At 39.3% G+C, this 22754-nt stretch overlaps 2 protein-coding genes across 4 annotated transcripts; one reads left to right on the forward strand and one right to left on the reverse strand.

Moving 5' to 3' along the window:
- The first annotated feature begins 69 nt into the window (after positions 1 to 69).
- On the forward strand, positions 70 to 9249 carry trnau1apb (tRNA selenocysteine 1 associated protein 1b). 2 transcript variants are annotated; one of them, XM_039814853.1, is made up of 9 exons: positions 70 to 304; positions 1803 to 1900; positions 2256 to 2355; positions 3121 to 3173; positions 5243 to 5371; positions 5863 to 5979; positions 6270 to 6561; positions 7648 to 7690; positions 8079 to 9249. In XM_039814853.1, the coding sequence occupies exons 1-9, from the start codon at positions 269 to 271 to the stop codon at positions 8213 to 8215; spliced, it is 1005 nt and encodes a 334-aa protein (XP_039670787.1). In that variant the 5' UTR covers positions 70 to 268; the 3' UTR covers positions 8216 to 9249. The 2 variants fall into 2 exon arrangements, with proteins under 2 accessions (XP_039670787.1, XP_039670786.1); XM_039814852.1 differs by having other exon boundaries at positions 72 to 304; positions 7645 to 7690.
- Positions 9250 to 9419: 170 nt separating this feature from the next.
- fitm1l (fat storage inducing transmembrane protein 1, like) lies at positions 9420 to 21169 on the reverse strand. 2 transcript variants are annotated; one of them, XM_039814856.1, is made up of 2 exons: positions 20931 to 21169; positions 9420 to 10748 (listed from the first exon to the last, which is right to left on the reverse strand). In XM_039814856.1, exons 1-2 carry the CDS (start codon positions 20963 to 20965, stop codon positions 10070 to 10072), a joined length of 714 nt encoding a protein of 237 aa, XP_039670790.1. In that variant the 5' UTR covers positions 20966 to 21169; the 3' UTR covers positions 9420 to 10069. The 2 variants fall into 2 exon arrangements, with proteins under 2 accessions (XP_039670790.1, XP_039670789.1); XM_039814855.1 differs by lacking the exon at positions 20931 to 21169 and adding an exon at positions 14970 to 16173.
- Positions 21170 to 22754: the final 1585 nt, after the last annotated feature.

Here is a 22754-nt window from a genome sequence, read left to right on the forward strand (position 1 = left end):
TTGTAAGAATTGTGTAACCTGCAGCTGTACATTTTCGCTGTAGCTGTGCGCGCTCCTCCAACGAGGGAGACGAGAGAAACCGGCGGGCAGGCAGAACTCCAACACCGGAAGTGTCACAGCTTGTTGAAAAAGGAAGCGGAACCACATACCGATGTGTTCCGAGTGAGCGTGTGGAGAACTTTTAACGTTGTGAAATTTCGCTGTTTTTGCACCCCCATCAAACACCAACGGACCCCCTCTACAGTTTCATCTCCGTTCCGAATCCAAGATGTTTAACAGACAGACGAGCCTGTGGATGGGTGATGTATGTTTGAAGCCTGTTTTCTTGCGGTGTGCGAACGTTAGCTTAGCGAGCTAGCGTACCTAACGTAACTACGATGGTTGCTAGCTCCGTTACTGTGACCCCTGCCGTAAAAGGTTAGGCTAAACTCTGTTCTATGGCACTTCGTTGGTGAAACACCTTTTATTAACACCAAATAGTGGCACATTGGTGGTGAAATGATTAATCGAAACACCCCTTACTTGCCCGCTAAGCTTTTCACCTTGAGGCAAGCGTTAACGTGAACAACCAAGTCACTTGGGACCCTGTTTTATATAACGTTAACGTTACAGTCTAACGTTACGCTTGCTACGAGCTAATGGTCGTTACGCTGATATGCAGAATTGTACGGGTCCTAATGCACGTGCACTAGCGATTTAAAGAACTATCTAAACTCAAAATTGGCATATGCTGGAGTTTATTTACCTTTAGTAATGGCGCACTAACGTTTATGTTATGTTTTTATGATGTCCTGTGTTCTGCCGATATGTGTTATCTGTCGAAATGTGCTACTGAGCGGTTCTGCACATGCGTGGGAGCATTGTTTGATAGGAGATATTGGTCTATCGAAATATGCTACCCCTGAAATCTTAAATAAAGACAGCATAATAGAGTATCACAACATGCTTCCCAATACTCTTACAGTACACGTGTACTGTGTAATCCAAAACATAAATAAAGATGTCATAATACTGACGGAAATGCACAAAAACTCATAAGGTAGCATTTTTCGACAAGGCAGCAGGGCAGGCTCTCTTACTCTTGTATGGATGTTTGGGACACCTAGACTAAATGGAACAGAGCTGTCATAGATGTTATTAGCTACACCCTGTAACAATTTAAAATGTCAGTGATTTAAAAAAAGGATCATTATCATTCGTTTGGAGTATATCTTAAAAGTAATGAGCTGTAATTTGTTTCAAGCATTTTTGCTAAAACACTCCATAGCTGATTGTGTAGCATCAATCATCCATAGAAAGGACCATTAACCATGCTGGTTGTGTCATTATCTTTTACTCAATACAGTTTTTACGTTACAAAGATAAATACTTCTTTACTATTATGAACATTTGTTGTTGGCTTAAAGTATATGTCATCTAGGGGCAGGGGGGGAATCGATACAGCATAGTATCGCGATATTTTTTGTGGCAATACTGTATCGATACACAGACGCCAAGTATCGATCTTTTATGATATATGTGTTGGTCAGTCTGTCTGCTTGACAATCCCATTTTGCAGCAATAAAATTGAAGTGAGTTGAACAAATGTATCTTTTTAGATTAAACAGATGTTAACAAAGTTTTCTTCTGGGGACATCATTTGAAATTGGGAAAAATTTGAAGTTGTAAAATAGGTAATACATTGCAATATATCGCAGAATATTGCAATAATATCGTATCGTGATGATATCGTATCGTGAGGCCTCTGGTGATTCCCACCCCTAATGTCATCCATGTCAAATTTCTTTTTAATGTGTGTTTAGTTGGACCCATACATGGATGAGACCTTCATCAAGCAGGCATTTAGCGCCATGGGAGAATCGCCGTTTGGAGTCAAGATCATCACTCACAGGATAACAGGGTAGGATATACAGAGCACCTAATGCCATACACAGTACACAGTTAGAGCTTTGAAGACAACCGTTTTATAGTAGTAGTAGTATTTGATGTGCTGCTAAGATTCCCCATAGAAAAATGTTTAGCAGAGGTTGAAAGCTGTCACTTATGGGTTAAATCACCTCGCCTAGAAACTATGGACCCCGCGAGTGGTTAACACCAGGTGTGGTTTTAAGCCTATCCCGTCGCTCTCGACCAAAACGTGACAGCAGGGTTGATGGCTGTATCATTTGTCTGGCTTCTGTTCGGCGGTGAGATTGCTTTTATAGAAAATGGTTTCTCTCTCTCTCTGTCCCTAACGTTTCTGTCCTCATGTGCAGGGGTTCTGCTGGATACTGCTTTGTGGAGCTGGCAGATGAAGCAAGTGTCGACCGCTGTGTCCAAAGACTGAACGGAAAACTGGTTCCTGGATCAAACCCGGTCAGTTCTATGGTGTAATTTCAAAATACTTACTCATATATCTTTCATGCAATCCTTATATTATATACATTTATAATTATTGTTTCTCCACAAATATACATATACTTTTGACAATTTAATACTGCCTTCCTTTTTCCCCCCCAGTATTAGACTCATGATTATCAAGCAGTATTTAATTGTTGATTTGACTGTGGATAGTGAAGCTCCACTAGTCTTGGTCCTCCCTTGTTACAACAGTAACTTTAAAATAAAACGTTTACAGAGCAATGCTAAATACCAGTTACAGATATTATACTATGGGAAACTATATTCTATATCGGCCGCACTAAAAGCCTTCTTAAGGGTCTGGTGATGTAAAACCATAAAACAAGTCATGCCAGCTTGAAAATGTTCTAAGTCTCAAGTGGTGTGTGAAGTTGTGAGCTTTAGCTGCTTGCTAACTGAATTAGAAATGCTGTTGGCCCCTGTGAGCTGGCCAAGCTACTGGGCTCCCCTGTCCACCGGCCTGTACCTGCTGCCTGCTGAAGGTGGCTGAGAGGCTGCTTGTACATGAATGTACTTTGTTTGAAGCTGGTGAATAGAGTCTCTGGTAGGAACTAACTGAGGAATGGGCTAAAGGCTGGTCTGGGTGGTGGAGGTATGTAAACCTAAATAACAACCATAATAACTCCACTCTTTATTTTTTCAGCAATATCAGTGCTATACTACACGTCTTTTGGTGTTTGAGGTAGGCTGAGTGTGTGTGTTCTCTCTCTCCCTGTGCAGCCTCGGAAGTTCAAGCTAAACTATGCCACCTACGGCAAGCGGCCAGAGGCAGGGTAAGATATGATGCACACTCAACTTTTGCATGTTACTGTTTGAGTCTCTGTGTAAGTTAAGAAATGCTACCCACTTTTAGTAGTGTTGCAACTTAATGCTTATTGTTAGGGGTGTTAAGCACTTTGAGTTTAAATTTGAGTTGCTGATTTATATATGTTTAAGGATACATAAATGCATCATTCCTTATTTGAGATAAATTGTTGATCTAAAGGTTACATTGAGTAATACTACATTACCCATAATGCAGTGCAGGTTAGGTTTAGGAATTGACGGAAATGACGGAAAAGGAGCAAGTTTTTTTTTTGAGATGCAATGCCTGTACACGAAAAACTTCTGCAGTAAAGAATCCTCGTTTGAAGCCGTTACCGTTTGCCCATTTTTTTGCTGGCTAGTAGAAATACAGAACAAGTAGTATAAGTAAACAAATCTGCTGTTCTTTAACCTATTATCTATTAGGGGTGGGGGGAAAAATCGATACAGCATAGTATCGCGATATTTTTCGTGGCAATACTGTATCGATACACAGACGCCAAGTATCGATCGTTTCTTATATATGTCTTGGTCAGTCTGTCTGCTTGACAATCTGATTTTGCACCAATAAAATTGAAGTGAGATGAACAAGCAGAGAAATGTATCTTTTTACATAAAACAGATGTTGACCAAATTGTCCTTTCGGGACATCATTTGAAATTGGTAAAAATCTGAAGTTGGAAAAAAGGTAAATACATTGCAATATATCGCAGAATATTGCAATATTTTTAAAATCGCAATAATATCGTATTGTGACATAAGTATCGGGATGATATCGTATCGTGAGGCCTCTGGTGATTCCCACCCCTATTATCTATGTTATTATTATCTATATCCATCTATAGAACCTAAGAAGGCACTCAACAAAGTAAATTAACATAACACTAAAAAAAATTGTGGTTCAAACTACTTAGAATAATGGAACATTAAGAGATCTGCAGAGGAAGATTCTAGTACTTGGTGCCTTGCTGATCCCATCATCTCTGTTCTGATCTTTTTTATGTTCTAGGAGTGCAATGCTAAATCGGTGGAGTACTCTTAACACCATATTGTTACAGTAGGATTCCACCATAATTGGATTCTCCATAATATATACAGTAGTCATTGCCAATGCTCAAAGACATATTTCCTATCTCTCAATATAAAAAATAAAATGCAGTAACAAAATATCTTCATAGAAATTAGGACACTGTGACGACGTCATTTCATTTTGATCATGTGTGTTTGAAAGTGAACATTTTGGCTACGTCTTTAGAACAACAGGAAATGAAAAGCGTAGTTCAGGTTTTGAGGAAGTTGTAGGATTATTCTCTCACTCAAAGTCAGACAAAATCCTATAACATCTCAGTTAGGTCTCTGCTTCCAGTTTAACTGTTCGCTGAGCAGATGGATGTCAGTGGGATCAGGTAGCAGTTCTTCTCAAAAGTGGAAAAAAAAATGTCGTCAACTGCTGCAAGCTGAAGGTGCTCTAAGCGATGTTGGGTGATGTCACTTCTTGTTGACGTTCGCAGTATTGTCAAACAAAACGCAGGCTAGCTCGCTCATCCCCTCCCCCTCCCTTACACGCACTAACCAACCCCAAATCCTTATCGGTTATTGGCTGGAACACTGTTTGTTAGGTTTTGTGCTGCCGGTTGGCCAGTTTGTTTTTGTTGGCGTTTGTGGAGCGTGGGTTGTCTACAGAGACTGTTTGTTTTTTATTTTATTTTTTCAGTGTGTTCAGGGGACAGGCAGATAGTGAGATCTCCTCACTATGTGACAAAAAATGTTGTAGCCTAAAGAACGCGTGACATCGCTTAGAGCGCCTTTTTAATTTGATGGTACAAAACTGCATGCTGCTAATGTTAGTTATGCTATTAAAGAAATTAAGCAATTTTCTTCAGTCATAAGAAAGGTACTTATTTGTCTGGTGTTAGGTAAACGGCACAACTAGTAAAATATTTCCACAAACCCAGCTATCCCTTTTTTTTATTGCTAGACAGTGGTATCGTTGTATAAAGAGTAAGATTATGTGATCCAAATCTGTTGCTTCTCTCAGGCCGGAGTACTCCGTGTTTGTGGGCGACTTGGCCTCCGAGGTGGACGACTTCCAACTGCACCAAGTTTTCAAGAAGTACCCTTCCTGCAAGGGAGCCAAAGTAGTCACTGACCAGTATGGATACTCCAGGTACGTCAGCCCCTAGAGGTGGACCAGACAGCGACACGGCTTCAGAAATGTTAGAAGTATTCAGTTTGACATCAGATGATTTCTTAAACTACACATTATTTCCTTGGTGTGTCGTATACAATTCTGGTTTCAATATTATTGTGAGAAATATACAATAATAGAAAAATGTTTTCTGGTTTCTGTGGTGTAATTGTATGCTATGGACGTTGACCACCAGTGCATCTTCATCTATTTTCGAGAAGAAAAAAAAAAAGGGTGAAGAAATGTTTGCTTGCCGTCTTATGCTAAAACTATTGTTTTCCCCATATAGGCTAAGCAAGAGCAACTCACAATTCAAGTGATGCTACCTCATGTTAAAAGTAAAACAACAAGTTTCAGTTCTACCATAATAATACCCATTATATTCTGTTTCTCATTATAAGTGGCTGCAATGCCACATATGGAGTGTGTGTCGGTGTGGAGAGGAGGTGTAACTGTCGTTTCACCCGCAGAGGCTACGGCTTCGTCAAGTTTGGGGAGGAGGGCGAGCAGCAGAAGGCGATCGAGGAGTGCCAGGGTACGATGCTGGGGGGCAAGCCGCTCCGACTCAGCGTTGCTGTAGCAAAGAGGTAAGACGCTGACAGGGAAGCGTGATGGAACGTGGCGAAATATCACATTTTCAAGATTTAATGCACCTCATCCCCTTCTTAGATTCCACTGAGACCCGAGCTGCTTACACGTTGTTGTGAATTCTAATTGGCTAACCGATGATGACCGCTGAAGCGCTGTCCATCCTTCTGCGCCACCTACGTTATCTTCCGATTTGATCTTGAATCAAAGAACTGAGCTTTTTCAAAGTACCCTTCCCCAAGTTCCCTTCAGATGTCAACGGGACTTTGTTGTATTTCTTCTGTTGCAGCCAGAAGATGAGCAACTACCACGGGGGCCAGGGCCAGAATTACCATAGCAACTACAACCAATCCCAGTCCAGTTACTACGGCAACCAGGGCAGCGGGGCTCAGGGGGGCTACTACGCTCAGTGGGGTGGCTATGACCAGTACAGCGGCTACAACAGCGGCTACAACACTGGCTACAACACTGGCTACAACTACAACTATGGGCCCTATGGATACCCCCCACCAGGTCACATGATGCCACCACCTCCAATGGGGGTACCGCCCATGTCCACTGACATGTCCGGGGCTGTAGAGGTGAGGGAAATGCTATGACGCCCATGCTTAAAGGAAAGGACACAAAAGTTTGTGAAGCTGACCACATCTAGCCTGACAAGCCAGACCCACATCCAGATGTTGGGTCTGGGAACTCACCATTGGCAGGGCTCAATCCGAGGGGCGGGATCAACAGTTGTCTTTCAAGTAGCGGGGAATTCACACGCAACCGTCGCAGCTCTGCCGTCATTATGTTAAGCCCCGCCCACCGACTCTATACACGATGTGATTGGCCTGACCAGAGTTTGGTTTTTCCAGCTCGCAAGACCCCCCTGGCTGCAAATTACATTTGCTGCCGCTAGGGTGTGTCTAGATTTCTACGCTAGCCAATATCACTGTTAGGGCACAACTTCAAGTTTACTGCAAGAAGTTAACGGAGATCAGATCTTGTTGGTCAGTAAGTAGCTCTGATGAATAAGCTAAATGCTTATTAAACAAGTCTGATTTTTTTCATTTTTATTTTGCGTACGAAAAGTTCGAGAAATACGATAATTTACTCACTAGCCTCCGTCTGTCCAAATGTAACATTTTGTGGTGTTCTGGGAGATGTGTGCTGGATTATTTCTTTGTTGGGCACCGTGTGTTCCTGGAGCCTCAGGTGGTTGCCTGACAACCGGGCAGTTTTGTATCAATATTTCTACCCACCAAAAAAAACTGACCATGAATGTAACACAAAAGTTTGGTTACACTTTACTTGAAGTTATCTACATAAGAGTGACATGACACTGTCATGACACATGAACCCTAACCATAACTTGTCATGACAAAAACTGAATGACACTTAATAAAAGAAGTGTTACGTCATAAACGTTTATGACTTGTTTATAATGTTTTATGACGCGTTCGTGACCGTGTCATGTCAGTCTTATACCTTCAAGTAAAGTGTAACCAAAATTTTTACCAAAAGTCAAAGTGTTTACTACAACCTTTTGTGTACTTTTTCCTTGCTTAGATATATTATCTTTTTGGTCTTGTAGCATGATTACCAGTGTTTTTTTTTTTCTCCTCTTTCATGTGATAAATGTTCACAGACACATAATTCCAAATGTTTAATGGGTTTCCCAGCAGGGCCACGAGGAGGGTGGGGATAATGATGAGGATAATTCAGAAGGTAAGGCCCCTTTTATCATTAAAAAAAAGTGACAATTTAGATGCTTTATGTTTAGACGACCTTAAGTCAGACATTTCTATATTTCCCAAAACTGGTTTTGTTTATTACAGATCTAATGGTAATTAGCGTTAAACAGTTGATTGAGGCCTTGTCTTTAGGCATAGTAGCAGCCAAGGCCTCACAGATATGACTTGATTAATCCACAACCTCAGGGCCCTGCCCATTACGGTCTTGTCAGCTAATAAGCTGTCACTGTTCTACAGTATTGGCGGTGTTATTGCTTTGACTTTAGCCTGTTCCCTTTTTAGTTTGCATGCACAGATGAGCATATACTGTGAATGAGCATGTACTGTGAATGTGTAAATGGTTGCTCGGTGGTGTTTTACAGAGCCCATAGCTGAATGTGACGTGGAGCAGTGGAACAAAGATTTTATGCAGCGCAGCGAGGAGCTCTACGACGCCATGATGAACTGTCACTGGGAACCCCTGGACTCTGTGAACTCCCCCATCCCCTCCCTCTCCTGATGAATCTCTTTCTTCTGATCCCTCCCCAAACTTTAAATATTTCATTTTTTTTTTATGATTATTATTATTTTTTTTAACTTCTCCTAATCTACCATGATCTAACACGACCTTAAAAAGGCCTGTTTAGTTCACCGTCTCAGTACTTGCCTAAGCCCGACTGAAGGCTGAGAGTACATACCTGTACATGTTTCTCTTCAAATACTCAAAGTACACACAAATATTCACTTGATTTTAATGTTTACCATGTTGGTAATATCCAAAAAGTAGTTCAATAATCAGTGATGTTACGGTGTAGTGCATACTGTTTTGTATGAACTCCTCAATAAACCAGAAGCTAAAAGCTTTAGGCTGAAGTAGTCTGTCTCTGCTGTTGACTGGCACACAGTAGCTGTAGCATTAGAAACTGAACGCCCCGTGTCAATATTTCACCATGTAATGATATCACTGAGGAACAAGCTCCACTGTCGGTTACTTTTGTCGATCCATGTTGAAATGGCGACGCCGGCAAAAGTTAACTTCGCTCATTGGATGTGCCCCTGACTTTTTACAGACGTAAAGAGATTGTCTTCTGAAGACAAAAAAAACTGCCTTAATTGTCATTTGCCATGTACCTCCTCTTAGTCTATGATGGTCATTAGAATTATTTTGTATATACAGGATATCAGTCTTTCTTGTCTACATTTTTTTTTAATGGAAGAAATGTTCTTCCTTTTTATTTTATTTTGCTGATCGATGACTTAAAAGGCGTAACAGCATGATGAGGACGTTGTTTATCGAACAGTAATCAATCACAAATGTAATTTATGACTGTTTTCCAGACCAGAAGCTTGATGTCTGTGTGTAAAATGATGAATGGTACAATCGCCAAAATGCTTTGGAGCGCTGTGAAACTGTTATGGTTTTGTGAGGTCGACAGCGGATTTTCTGTATCAAATGTCAAGGCAGCATGTACTCTCTGCTGTTTGATTGCTGATGTTTTGTATATATTTTCTTTGTGGAGGCGTTTTATCAATACAACTAATTTAGGAGGAAAATGGTCTTCTGTCTTCTTTCTTTACAGGGAAGTGAAGACTAAAGTACAAGTTTTTTTTTTTTTAAGTTTCTCTCCAAACTAACTATAAATCAAGGATCAAGAACAAGAAGTGACAGCAGTGCATCTGAATACTGGAGAAAAAGTGTAAACAAACTCAACCAATGTCTTTCCTTCTCTGTTCAGATCATTTTCAGACTGGTCTTTATCAAACATTTTACTCGTGCAAAATAAGACACTGATGGAGAAACACATGGAGGAGGTCTGTAAACCGTACTAATGGTCCATCTGTTAACAGGCTTTACAGAGTTGAGTCTTTCATTACACAAGCAAGTTCTTTTTTTCATGTTTAATTGATTAAGTTGATAATTAGCATGTCACATATCCATCAAAACATTTCGCTACGTCCTTTTTCCGCCATTGCAAACAAGCTGTGGTTCAGTAAGTCTCGTATTTCCAGCCTGTATCTACATTTTAACAGTCTATTGTCCTGAATTCCTGTCTTGTGGTGACTCTCCTGTCATTGCTTGGGACTCCCTGTTATGAAGTCGCAGGAAACAAGCCTTTGGATAAATACAGCATGCGTTTGCTGCATTGGCATACATTAGAAAAAAAAAAGCATGACAGTGTAGATATGTACAGATATATCTTTTAAAGCCCACTTTGTACATTTCTTTGTTCCAATTTCCAACAAGATTTCTTATTTTGCGGTTAAAAGAAGACAAACACAATGGACAGGTCATCTTAGTCTTCTCCAAACAACCACCTAGAGCTCATGATTAAATTAATCTTTGCGTCAGTGTTAAAATCTGTCTGTTTTTCAGTTAGTTGCAGTGATCATGACTCAGCTGTGCGTCCTCTACTTCAGCACTGCTGGTCTTGGTGTTGAGCAGTCCCGTTCCAGGCCTCCCGGGGCAGTACCAGCTGGGCCCCAGGCGATACCAGCCCTGGTACAGTCCCCTCCAGCTCAGACACCCCAGAGCGCCCCCTAGCAGCTGAGTGGGGAACTGAGGGAAGTAAGCTAAGAGACAGAGCAGCAGAAAGATCCAGAGCCAGAGCAGGAGAACACAGAAGAGGAAGAGGATCCTCAGAGGGGCACCTGAGATCCCACCCAGACTCAGATAAGGGCCAAACACGGCGGTTTCCTCAGCCAGCAGCAGGCAGCAGAGACAGAGGAGGAAGACATCTTCTGAAACTTCATACCCCCTCCACAGCATCCCAGCTTTGAGGCACTCGGATTTACTCTCGCCTTCTCGCAGCACTAGCATAGGCTGCCCATTGGTGACCTCTGGGCCGCTGAGTAAAGGTTCGTAGCAGCTTCCGGTGGTGTTCTCCAGAAGGTCCAGGAGTTTACAGAAACCAAGCCACAATCCGCCAGCCACCCCGAGCCGGGAGAGGTGACGGATGGAGAGAGAGAGGGAGCGACGGATGGAGAAGGAGAGGAGGAAGACGAAGGAGCCAACAAAGATGCAGGTCCAGCCCCAACCAGAGCGCAAGAAAATCCTGAAAGAAGGAAAGGAGAGATGTGAACAGTTTCACAAGTTAAGTAAGGGATTGGAGGACGGATAGGATTAGATAAATTAGATTTTTTTCGTGTTGAAAATGAAGTGTAGCATAGTAGTTAAACATCAGAGCCCAGTTTTTCAAAAAATTTAATCTGGATCAAATTGATCCGGATTTGGAAATCCCATGTTTTGCTATCCAGGATCACCTGATCCATCTTACTTTTATGCCACTTTTTAAAGTAACGGATTGGTAGTAGTTGGATTAGCAAATCCTGTTTACCAGAGGCTTAAATGGAACCAACAGTGTAGCCCACTGGCTTAGCAAAGAACAACAGGTAGGCAAAATACTGGTGGCCACAAATAGACATTGTTTTAATTTTAAGAAACAGAAACACTGTAATAAACAGAAACATTTTACATTCCTTATTTTGTTATGTTAATAGTCCATATCTCATTAGATGTGACATGCTTCATATATGCTTCAAATATGAAGAAATGTAGATATCATCAGTAAACCTTTATTTAACTTTAAAAAAAAAAGCCTCTCTGATTTTATTTGGTTTGAAAAATCACAACTGAATCCACCCTTCTGATGGGATCTGGATAATCCTGTTTGTTTGGATCAAATAGATTCCAAACAGAGTTCAAAGTTTTGAAAAACCCAAAGGGCAGGTTTGATCCGGATTACATGATCTGATCTTAGTTCGGAATCCCTTTTTTGCTTTTGAAAAACCCATTTCCAAGATTTGATCCAATCAGTGATCCGAAATCCCACTGGATTACTTTTGAAAAACTGGGCCCGGGACATCACTTCCACATCAACTGTGATGTTATCCTTTTGGTGGCTTCTACTCAGCATTCCATATATTTCACACTGTGCTACCATGCCAGATTTCAGGTTTAGATCAGGAGATGTGATGGATTTTGTCATCCTGATTTATTGTACAAACTGATTTTACTATGTTGGTCTATTCTGTACACATGACATCTATTGCAGCTTTTCTTATCCAATTGAGGTTGAAAAGACAAATGGTGTCCTTATGCTGTGCAGATTGTAAAGCCCATTGAGGCAAATATGAATTCCTGAAATGTATCAATTCTTAAGTATAGACGACACAAAAGCCTTTGGAATGATGCTGGAGAAGGAAGCAGAATAATGCTCCTAGTTGTCTTCCAACATAGTCTCACATGTTTAATAATGTGCGATTCATTTGTACAAATAACGTATTGAGACGTAAAAATACTCCACATAGCAGCATTACAATACAAGGCCAGGATTCAACATAATAATATTCGATTGTACTTGTTTTACTACAAGTCTTCATTTAGTCAGTCCCATACCATTTCAGGTTCATACTTGTATTTTGGGTTTTTACTACAACATGTTTACATGCTTTAACGTTCAAAACATATTGTCTCTGTGGCTGCTGAATGTGTTGAAATAGGCAACTGCTAGGAAGTTAACCAAAACACCCTGCATGTTGTGTTTACAGTACCATAACAGTGTACTATGCAGATAAGTACATTGTGTACACTATACATACTATATCGTTTGTAGTATTAGTATGTATGTCATAGTATAGTATGTTGAAAAAAGTGATAAAAAGTCATAGTATATTATGTTGAAAAAAGTAATAAAAAAGTAATAGTATAGTATGTTTAAAAAAAAGAGGCATAGAATAGCATGTTGAATAAAGTGATAAAAAGTCATGGTATGGTATAGTATGTCAAAAAAGTCATATAATAACATGTTGAATAAAGTGATAAAAAGTCATAGTATGGTGTGGCCGGGTTGGCTCAGTTGGTAGATTATGCACACATATACGTGGATGTTTATGCCTCGACAGAGAGGTCCGGGTCCGAGTCCAACCTGTGACGATTTCCTGCATGTCTTCCCCCTCTCTCTCTCTCCCCTTTCTCACCTAGCTGAGTCCATTAAAGGTGGAAAAGCCCCAAAAAAGAATCTTTAAAAAATAAAAAGTCATAGTATAGTATGTCAAAAAAGGGAAAATGTCATTCCCCCTCTCTCTCCCACTTTCAAAGTACAGCAGGTTGAAAAAAAAGTGATACAAAAGTCATAATATGGTATAAAAAAATCACAGTATAGTATGTTGAAAAAAGTGATAAAAAGTCATAGTATAGTATAAAAAAATCACAGTATAGTATGTTGAAAAAAGTGATAAAAAGTCATAGAATAGTATGTTGAAAAAAGTCATAGAATAGCTTGTTGAATAAAGTGATAAAAAGTCATAGAATAGTATGTTGAAAAAAGTCATAGAATAGCTTGTTGAATAAAGTGATAAAAAGTCATAGTATTGTATGACGTAATAAGTCATACAATGTATGTCGAAAAAGTCATGGTGAAGTCATAGTTTATGTTTAAAAAAAGTGAACAAATAGTCATAGTATATAGTACGGTATGCTGAAAAAAGTCATAGTATAAGTATGTCGAAAAAAGCGAAAGAGTCATAGTTTAAGATGTCGAAAAAAGTGATAAAAAGTCATAGTATAATAAGTTGAAAAAAGCGAAAGAGTCATAGTGTAGTATGTCGAAAAAAGTGATAAAAAAGTCAGAATATAACATGTCGAAAAAAGTCATTATAGCATGTCAAGTGTGTGTGGTATATTATGTTGAAAAAGTCATACTATAGTATGTCAAAAAAGTAATAGTATAGCATGTTGAAAAGTGATAAAAAAATTCATAGTATATTATGTTGAAAAAGTCATAGTATAGCATGTCGAAAAAAGTGATAAAAAAGTCATAGTATAGTATGTCGAAAAAAGTCATAGTATAGCATGTCGAAAAAAGTGATAAAAAAGTCATAGTATAGTATGTCGAAAAAAGTCATAGTATAGCATGTCGAAAAAGGTGTAGCATGTTGAAAAAAGTCATAGTATATCATGTCGAAAAAAGTGATAAAAAAGTAACATTATAGCATGGCGAAATAAAATGGGAAAAGAGTCGTAGTATAGTATGTCAAAAAGTGCATTTTTCTCCTCTAATCATTCTCTTCACTCTAAGCTATCTGACCGCACATGAAAGTTAAGTTTATGGCATATTTGTCTCTTTTGCTTAGTATATTGGACCTCAAAACTTAGTAAAACAGAGTTTTGAATACCCAACCTTCTGTCTTCCAACCCTTCTCTTATCACTCTAAGCTGAGAGAAAAATGTATAATTTTGGCAAATTTGTCTCTTTCACTTAGTATATTGGCCCTCAAAACTTCCTGAAACAAGATTGGAACACCCAATCTTCTGTCTTCCAATTATAAACTTATTACCCTAAGCTATCTGACAAGCCACAAAGTTTATGTTTTCGTAAAAAAGTCATCATATAGCATGTTGAAAAAATAGTATAGCATTTCTGGAAAAAAGTGATAACAAAGTCATAATATAGAATGTCGAAAAAAGTGATAAAAACGGTCATAGTATAGCATGTAGAAAAAAGTGACACAGAAGTCAGTCAAAAAAATTTATAAAAAATGTCATAGTTTGTCAAAAAAGTGATAAAAATGTCATAGAGTATGTCGAAAAAAAGTGGTAAAAAGGTCATAGTATTGTAAGGCGATAATTGATAAAAAGTTATAGTATAGTAAATCCAAAAAAGTCATAGTATAGTATGCCGAAAAAAGTGATAGAAAAGTCAGTGTATTATGTTGAAAAAGTCACACATAGTATATTGGAAAAAAAGTCATAGTATAGTATATCGAAAAAAGTAATAGTATGTCGAAAAAAGTGATAAAAAAGTCATAGTATAGTATGTCAAAAATAGTCATAGTATAGTATGTCAAAAAAAAATTATAAACAAATCATAGTATATTATGCCAAAGAAAGTCTGGAAGAACATGCAAATTCCACAGAAAAAGTCACGCAATACACACCCATTTAAAAAAAAGCCTGAAAAGAAGCACTAAACTTAAACAGTGATAACACAAAAACTGTAAAAGATATCAAAAAGCTGAATCATCTTCTCATAGCGGAAGGTTTTGTGAATAATTTGAAGTTTGAATGACGTCTGTAGTTGAAAGTATGTGGGAGGAGTAGCATTTCCAGGTGAAAGAAGCCTGAAGAGGAGTTGGAAGGAAGACATCAAAGTGACAGAAGTTATTTTTTTTTAACAGTGTGCAGACCTGCTGTATTGTCGGTAACTCAGTGGCACAACAATACCACTGTCTCTAAGAAGACTACTGATCACGAAGTAAACAGGAAGCAGCCTCACCTGTATAGGAAGTGGCTTCTCTTGGCAAAGACGCTGTGCTGGGAGACCCAGAGGCTCAGTGCAGGTCCGAACATCACCACTGCTGAAAGCAGCAGGTGGAAGTGCTGCCGGAACACAGTGTTACCCAGGAACCGGGCCGCCAGGTCCGTCAGGACCACCAGCACCGTGTTGAGGAACATCTGGACCCAGAACCAAACCTCTGACCAGATCTCAACTTAATATTTCTATATAAAAATGGACTGCTGTTGGCTCTGAATGCAGCAGCGTGTTTGTGTAGAATATCCACCTCAGGACAATGAGCATGCAATGTTTCATGTGATCAGCTGTAAGTCTGTCTAGAATGCACTCAACACACTTATAGATGCTGTGGATCTATAACGGCATAACGGAACAATTTAGCATCTTAAGTAGTTCAAAGTCCGGATGGAATCAATCAATCTAAACTAAAAAACTAAATCTAAACAATATATATTTTTTAAAGTTTCAGAGTGGGTCCATTGGTGCATTAATGGAAGACTAATCCAGATCCTGAAATCCAAAGATGCTGGCTGTGTAGTAAAAATAGTTGAAGTCAACTGGTGTTAGCTGCTAGTGTTCGGCATCCATGCGTAGAGTCTCCTGTGTAACATGAATGGGACGACAGCTGGCCCCTAGCTTTCCACAGACTGCAAATGTTCACACTTGTGAAATCCAACCATGAAATTCTTCAATCCAGTAGGCACTCCTTCTCCTAACTCAGCACAGTATAATGTATCTGCTAGTAGCTTCAGTGCACAGTAGTTTAGCTATAGCTAAACAGTGCAACCAGACCACATAACTGTTGCTTTGCTGGTTATTCTTGCAGCTGCAGAAAGGTGAGTTGAGCTTCAGTCTTCCCTGACCTTGTATAGCAGGTTTCCTATGTGTCTCCTTCCTGTTTTCCCCTGTTTGTAGTGCGGTGATTGTCACGGGCCACCTCTGGATCCCTTCTGCAGAAATGCAATTGCTGGTCACCGTGTTTCACTCAGCAATGTCCACCACTGCGCTACCTTGAGAGACACCCAATGGTTGTGGGTTGAGAATAAATCCCCTGTTCGAACTAACTGTGGCTTCTCTGCTCGTCTCTGTCACTCACACCCACCCTCTCCAACACACAGAGTATGTTCTCGCCCTGTCATATGCCTCCTGGGCCTTGAAGGTGTCACGTTGCTCCTACTGAGATGACTGAAGGGTACATAGAGGTTGAACCAATGACATGTGTTCCTTGGTGCTAATATGGATATCACAAGGTTTCTGACTAATTTAGTAGTCCTGATTGCCAGCATTGCCAGCTGAACAGCACCAACAGAACCAGTGTTACAGAAAAGTCAATTATTTATCAATTATGTGAAGTTAGATGCAAAGAGTCAAATTATGTGTGTGTTCACGTGTATTAATAGCAATAACCTTTGTACTGTATCTGGGATGAGACTCAGCTGTTGCAGCAGTCTGTCTCTGTCAATCAGTGAATAGTAACCCAGTCTACATTTACTGTCCTTTCTCTCCTTTCTCAGCTCTCTCCCACCCACTTTCATTAAAGGGCAAGTCTACCAAAGTTTTAAAACAAAAGTCGCTCTGGCACATAACCACCCATATAAAAAACACAACTTGTAATTTTAACACTTGGTTTTTGTTCAGATTAAAAACAATATATACAATATATAAACGTGTTAATTCTTCAAAGGTGCTAGGCAGATAACTGTCCTCTGTTCAGAGCCAGGCCTGCTGTTTCCTCTAGCATTTGTGCTAAGCTAACCAGCTGCTAGCTGTGTGTCTAACTTTTCCTTAAAGATAGTCAAGAATTGCAGCTGCTGTTTATGTTGGATCTAAGACATAAAGTATTTTTTGTGTGGAACCACATATTCACACCAGTTTACTGTGTGTGACAGGCATGGCTGGATTAACCTGCTCAGAGGCCCTGGAAGGAACAATGCGCACTTTTGGTAATCCAGCCCTGCTGACAGGTTCCATTTTCTCAAACAATATTTTCAAATCCACTGGCAAGAAGATAACATGCAAAATCTGTGATCCATCCTTCATTTCTGCTGTCAAAATAGGAATTTGCCAAATGTATCCAGTTTGTTTTGTTGTTGCATTATCTTTTGTGATTTACACTTGTTGCTGTGGTGTTATTGTGTTCTATTTTCCTTAGGAGCCCCATTCTCATGGTAAAAATTTGAGTTTCATATCTGTTCTAGCAAAGAACTTTTCTCTAAAAAAAAAACAGAGTTTTTTTTTGTCTGGAGAGGAGCATCAGATATACGCCATGTCCCATCTCCGTGCATGTCTCTTACACTTGTCGTTTGTGTAATTAATATTTCCATTGTACAATGATGTTACAGAAATTTAAGTCATTCAGTTTGCATGTTTTCATGTTTGTGTTGAAATTAAACATTTTTTCAAGGATGATCATGCTCACAGGACCGTTGTAAGTTAAAAAGGTTACCCCATTTGTGTATTTTTAATCTTGTAGCAACTAAGACATGGATCAACATGAGTGTAATTAAACATGAGGCAGGTTCCTCTCATTTGGTTCACTATTCCTTTATTTTTTTTTACTATAATCTTCTTATGTCCCTTGCTGTACTTTGTGTTTCTGAAATGTCTGAGCTGTCCATCTGTCAGTTTCTGTTTTGACCCTGCGGTTGCTCCAGAAATAAAGGTTGACCTGGTTTCGAAGTGTTAAATGTCTACCCACTCTCTTTCCAACTGTGTGCAGAACGGCTGAACAGTCTAGTTAAGTTACAGACAGCATTCGATCCACTAACCATTTGTTACATCACCTCAAAGTAATAAAAAACGATGTCCTCCTGGCATTTATGTTTGTTGGAGGACACAAAAGAGCTTATTTTTTGGGCCAATCCATAATTAACAATCGATTAGTGTAACAAGTTGGATTACTTCCAGATCTAATAGCCATATTTTTTTAGGAATGGTGATCATCAGATTACAGGAAACCACACTTCTTACTTACATTGGGCTTCTAATGAATGTTCTTGTACTGCTATAAGTGATCCTCAGATGTTTAAGAGGTCTGTCTGTATATTTGTCCCCACTGACTCACTCTGTCTGCGGTTCGACTTCACATATACAAACTATAAATAACAATGTTCACACAGACAAATAGAAACACTTCTGGAAGGCAATGTAACCTAATACAGCAGCCCGGCAATAGATCCTACTAATGTGAAGGTAATCATCTTCAGATTTTGTTTTACAGTGTCATGTTGATTCAAATGTAGAATCATTGAGAGGATAAGTGTTGTAACCTCTACAAGTCATGGCCAACTGCTCAAACTGAAGTGGGTCTAAAAGATCACTCACATGCTTCAGAACCTCAAGCGAGACAAGTGACTAGTAACAAGTAAGTCTGGCAAAGGTCTAAAAACATTCAAAACTTGTATTTCAATCCAGCACCTGCTGTCAGTCACCACAACAACTTTAGGAGGTGGGTGACTCCCAGTCACCCACTATTTAGGAACATTTGCTGCAGGTTTGATTTGGTTCAACACAAAGCTTGTAAGGCTAAATCTACACTAATACATATTAGTTTAAAAACCAATAACTTTTGCTACATTTACGCCTCACGTCCACTCTACTGATGTGTTTCCGAGCCCCTAAGAAGGGAGACATTTGGAAACACTGCTTAACTGCTTAAATTGCACCGTTTAAGTTAAGAAAACTCCGGGGATTGCTTTGTAGTCTGAACGGGCACACATGTCAGTCAGTCTTAATTGGTTAGGTAGGCTTACATACCTTTCAGTAACAGTTCCACCTCGTCGTTGGTCCAAGCAAATAAATCCCTGGTCTTACTTTATGCCAATGTTGTTCTTTCTCCAAAGTATTTTCTGTATTTCCAACTTCTACATCCATGATTTTCAACTGCAGAGTCAGACAATCTGCTTCCTGTTTACACCGGCATGTGCATGCCCAGTGTATGTGAATGGTTATGTGATATGCATTGGCAGACATGTTAATATGGACGGAGATTAGTTCTGCTATTGGAGCTAAAAATCTTGTGTGGACGGAGATTGTTTTTGTCTCAAAACATGGTTTAAAAATGAAAGCGTAGTAGTGTACATGTAGATGGAGCCTAAGGCTACAGGTTGACTTGGTGAGCACAGAGACTCTCATATCATCTCGGAGCAGACCGTACACAGACCTTTCTCTTCTGAATCTGACCTCCCTACATAACATTACTGTAACTTACACTGTAGAGTGCCATAATTAACATAATTATATACATAACTATTTAGTTCGCTGCCACAATGCAATACAGGTCATCCAGTGGATTTTGATATGAGGACTAAACACAATGATGAAATAAGGTGGTTCTAATAGTGATGAAACTTTAGTGCAACAGCACCTCCAAGAGCAATACTGTCTAACTAATAAACTGTGGCACCACCTACTGCAGTTACTTTTGTGTTGCTGACATCTATAGGAAGTAGAAAGACGTTCCATATGCTTTGTGGAAAACACAACATCACCAAGTTAGACACATGATATTGGATACAATCTGTATCTGCTGTTAATGACACACACATATTACAACCTTTCAAAATGTGATAGAAAATCCAAGTAGAAAGAAAGATGCTGAGTAGATTTTGGAGCCAAGATACAGTGAGTGTCCAATGAACTAAGGCTTGAGTTTTGTTGCTCTGATGGAGAAATACTTAAAACATCTAACCCCAGGTAACAGCACTGATTATGTCAGGATTATGGTCCGGCGCATCGGAAGTGATACATCTATAAATCCACTCAGTGACATACTGCCACTGTGTGGATCAACTGGGACATTACAACATACTCCAACAAAGAGGGGAGATGGCTCAGTCAGAACAGTTTCACTTCGAAAATCTGCAGGATTTTGTGACATCACAAGTAGTTTGGAAGCCTACGAAATGTATGAAACTCACACAACTTACTTCACAGAATGGATTTTTTTCATTTAAGTAGAAGACATCTTGTAACCAGTAGTTAAACACTTGAAAAGAACAATATTTGCATATTCATATCTGAGTTTGTGAAGGCATATAGGGAGATTTATGTACAGTATTTTTAATATTTTTGGTTACACTTTACTTGTATCTCATCTAATCTAAGGAGCTTCTATGGACGAGTCACTTTTAAGGTGACATGGTCTCACAGAAAAACCTAGTTTAGAATGTGTAAATCTATTACGAGTTTGGGTACAACTTCCACACAGAGGAATTGGAGCCTGGAATGTGAGAATCTATTAGGAGCATCGGCAATAAAAGGTGCAGTTTAAGAGTAAACTGGTGCGCTGAAATAGATATCTTGGGTTGTGTGAGCACAAGAAGAGTTTAAAAAGGATCCACTTTGATGTGCATGTTAGTCACCCTTGGGCAGACACTGTTATATGCTCACGGTTGTCTCGTTGTCATGAGAGTTTGTTCACTGTTTGAATAAAGCTGCATTTGATTTGAACTCATCGGACTGTTCGTCATCTTTGAAGTCTCCCAACATCATTTCTGAGTTATCACCCGATAACAGTTAGGGTTCATGTGTCATGACAGTGTCATGTGTTCATAACAGTGTCATGTCACACTTATGTAGACACCTTCAAGTAAAGTGTAACCATATTTTTTATATTTTTAATAGGGAACAAAAACAAGTTTTCATAAAAATATCTTTGGCCTAGCTGGCCTAGCTGGCATCATAATCATTGTACCGGTCAAAACTTGTTTAATTTTCATCTGTTTGCTAAAGTTGAAGCAGTCCATTCACTTTAGCTCCCTCTCCCTGCTGTCTCTAAGATTAAAACACAGCACTTGTTTAATCATTCACATAAAAGTGCTAATATTTTAGGTCCACTGTGTAAATTGCATCTTCATCAGTATCCTTCAACTACTGTTTCACTTTTAACTGTATTTGTGATATCAGTTAATTGAAGGAGAAGGTAGTACCACATACACTCACCCCTCCCTGTGCTGCTCCTCCCAGTGCAGATCCATTAAAGGGCCGGGTGTCTGTGTGGCGCGCAGGAATCCAGAGTGGCTGTCAGCTGTAGGATCACACCTCTAATCCGGCACTGACTGAAAATACAAACAGCTGACTGCGTGATCTGCTCTAGCCTGTCCTGCTGCTGAAAATGTTCCAAGGCAGAGAGCCAAAAAGGAAGGACATGGATGGACATGCTGGAGGGCTTTTGTTCATTCCTACCAAAAGACAAAAATATGTCTGAATGTTTTTTTATTGACACAATTCAGTTTTAATGACTAAGGCTACTTACTGCATCTTACAAAATCTGTGCTGAACAGTATCGGGGCACTCATATACATCACAGCTATACCCCTTGCAAAATAAAAGTAATTTACTCCTAGGATGATTGGCATAGCAAACCAGTGGTTCCTGGGGGACACCTCTGTAACTAAAAGCTGTAATCTTTTAACAATATTCATTAACATTTACAAATGTTCAGTATCATAACATTATAAAACCTTTAGTGTCTGAAATATACCGGCCAAATCATGACTGAGACAACAAACAGGAATAACACTTCAGCTCAAGTTCTTTGTCTAGCCATGGTCTTATTTTGTCTCCATGACTGTGACTTTTGAGCATGGCTCAGTTTACTTCTAGTAAAAGTGAGCCCTTATCTCCCCTGCTGCTATCGGGCTGAAAATGCCACTGATGGTGTGGACAGTAAACAGGCTCAAACCCACTTTGTGTGGTTTGTCATGCAGCGGAAGGCAGTGGGGTCAGGCATTTCTATCAAACAAAAGGTTTATTAATATCCATCACACCCAGATGATTAATAAACTGCACACATGCTAAATACCAAAATGATGAGTGAACAATGACAAGTGCAGCTTTCTATTTATAGAGAACTCACAGTCTAGGAGTGGACTGGGAGTTTACTTTTTTTTTAACTAACAAAAGCTGGTTTAATGTATAATACATGCAACAATGTTCACTTAAAAAGAAGCAGCTATAAGTGTAATCCCTCTGCCTGCCACTGTTCTTTAGATTCAATTAGTTATTTCCTGGGAGCACAGAAGTGTCCATACCGAGCAGGACCTTTTTCATTAATTTATTATAAATGATTTGGACAAAAACAGTGACTCCACGGCATCTATCAAAGACTATGCATATGCAACTTTATGATGTATATTATATTTAGTCATGAAAAGTGGATGTTTAGGCTTTTGATATGAATGGCTTGATACCCTGCCAAAGTGTAAAGATGAACAATGCTGCTTTTAAAGAGTATTCTGTAAATTAACTCTTCATTTTTTTATGAAAAAGATCTTTGAACCAGCAGCCAATCAAACTGTCCGTGCAGAGCTGCAGCTGCCATAACCCATGGAATGCATTGTGCTTTTGCAAACCACTGCAATGTCTGCACTTCGTTGATTGTACATCATAGTGTACGGCTTAGTTTTGCGGGCTGGTTTTTAAAAATTCCGGTTGCTATAAACTATAGGCAAAATAGCATGGTAAACTATGTCAAATGTCTTCGAAAAATCTAAAAATATACATATTGCATACTCATTATTATCCAAAGCTGTATATATTCTATCAGTAAGTTCTAAAAGTGCCATATAAGTTGGATGGTTTTTATAGAATCCATCCTGGTGATCATAGCGAATATTGTATGTGTCTTTTATAAACAACTTTTCAAAAATCTTTGAAAAACATGGCAGTATTTAAATTGTACAATGTTTTGAAAGGATTTAGGATCACATGTTTTAAAGAGTGGAATAACTTTAGCCATTTTCAGGTTACAGGGTATGACGCCAG

This window comes from Perca fluviatilis, chromosome 11, assembly GCF_010015445.1.
Source record: "Perca fluviatilis chromosome 11, GENO_Pfluv_1.0, whole genome shotgun sequence".
Classification (NCBI taxonomy): domain Eukaryota; kingdom Metazoa; phylum Chordata; class Actinopteri; order Perciformes; family Percidae; genus Perca; species Perca fluviatilis.

Excerpts from the sequence above, each read along its gene's own strand:
- trnau1apb (XM_039814852.1), top strand. The coding sequence starts at position 269 with ATGTTTAACAGACAGACGAGCCTGTGGATGGGTGAT. Across the intron at positions 3,174-5,242 it reads GGCAAGCGGCCAGAGGCAGG|GCCGGAGTACTCCGTGTTTG; the intron begins GTAAGATATGAT and ends TGCTTCTCTCAG. Across the intron at positions 6,562-7,644 it reads ACATGTCCGGGGCTGTAGAG|CAGGGCCACGAGGAGGGTGG; the intron begins GTGAGGGAAATG and ends TGGGTTTCCCAG.
- fitm1l (XM_039814855.1), bottom strand. The coding sequence starts at position 15,148 with ATGTTCCTCAACACGGTGCTGGTGGTCCTGACGGACCTGGCGGCCCGG. Across the intron at positions 10,749-14,969 it reads AGAAGCCACTTCCTATACAG|GATTTTCTTGCGCTCTGGTT; the intron begins GTGAGGCTGCTT and ends TCCTTCTTTCAG.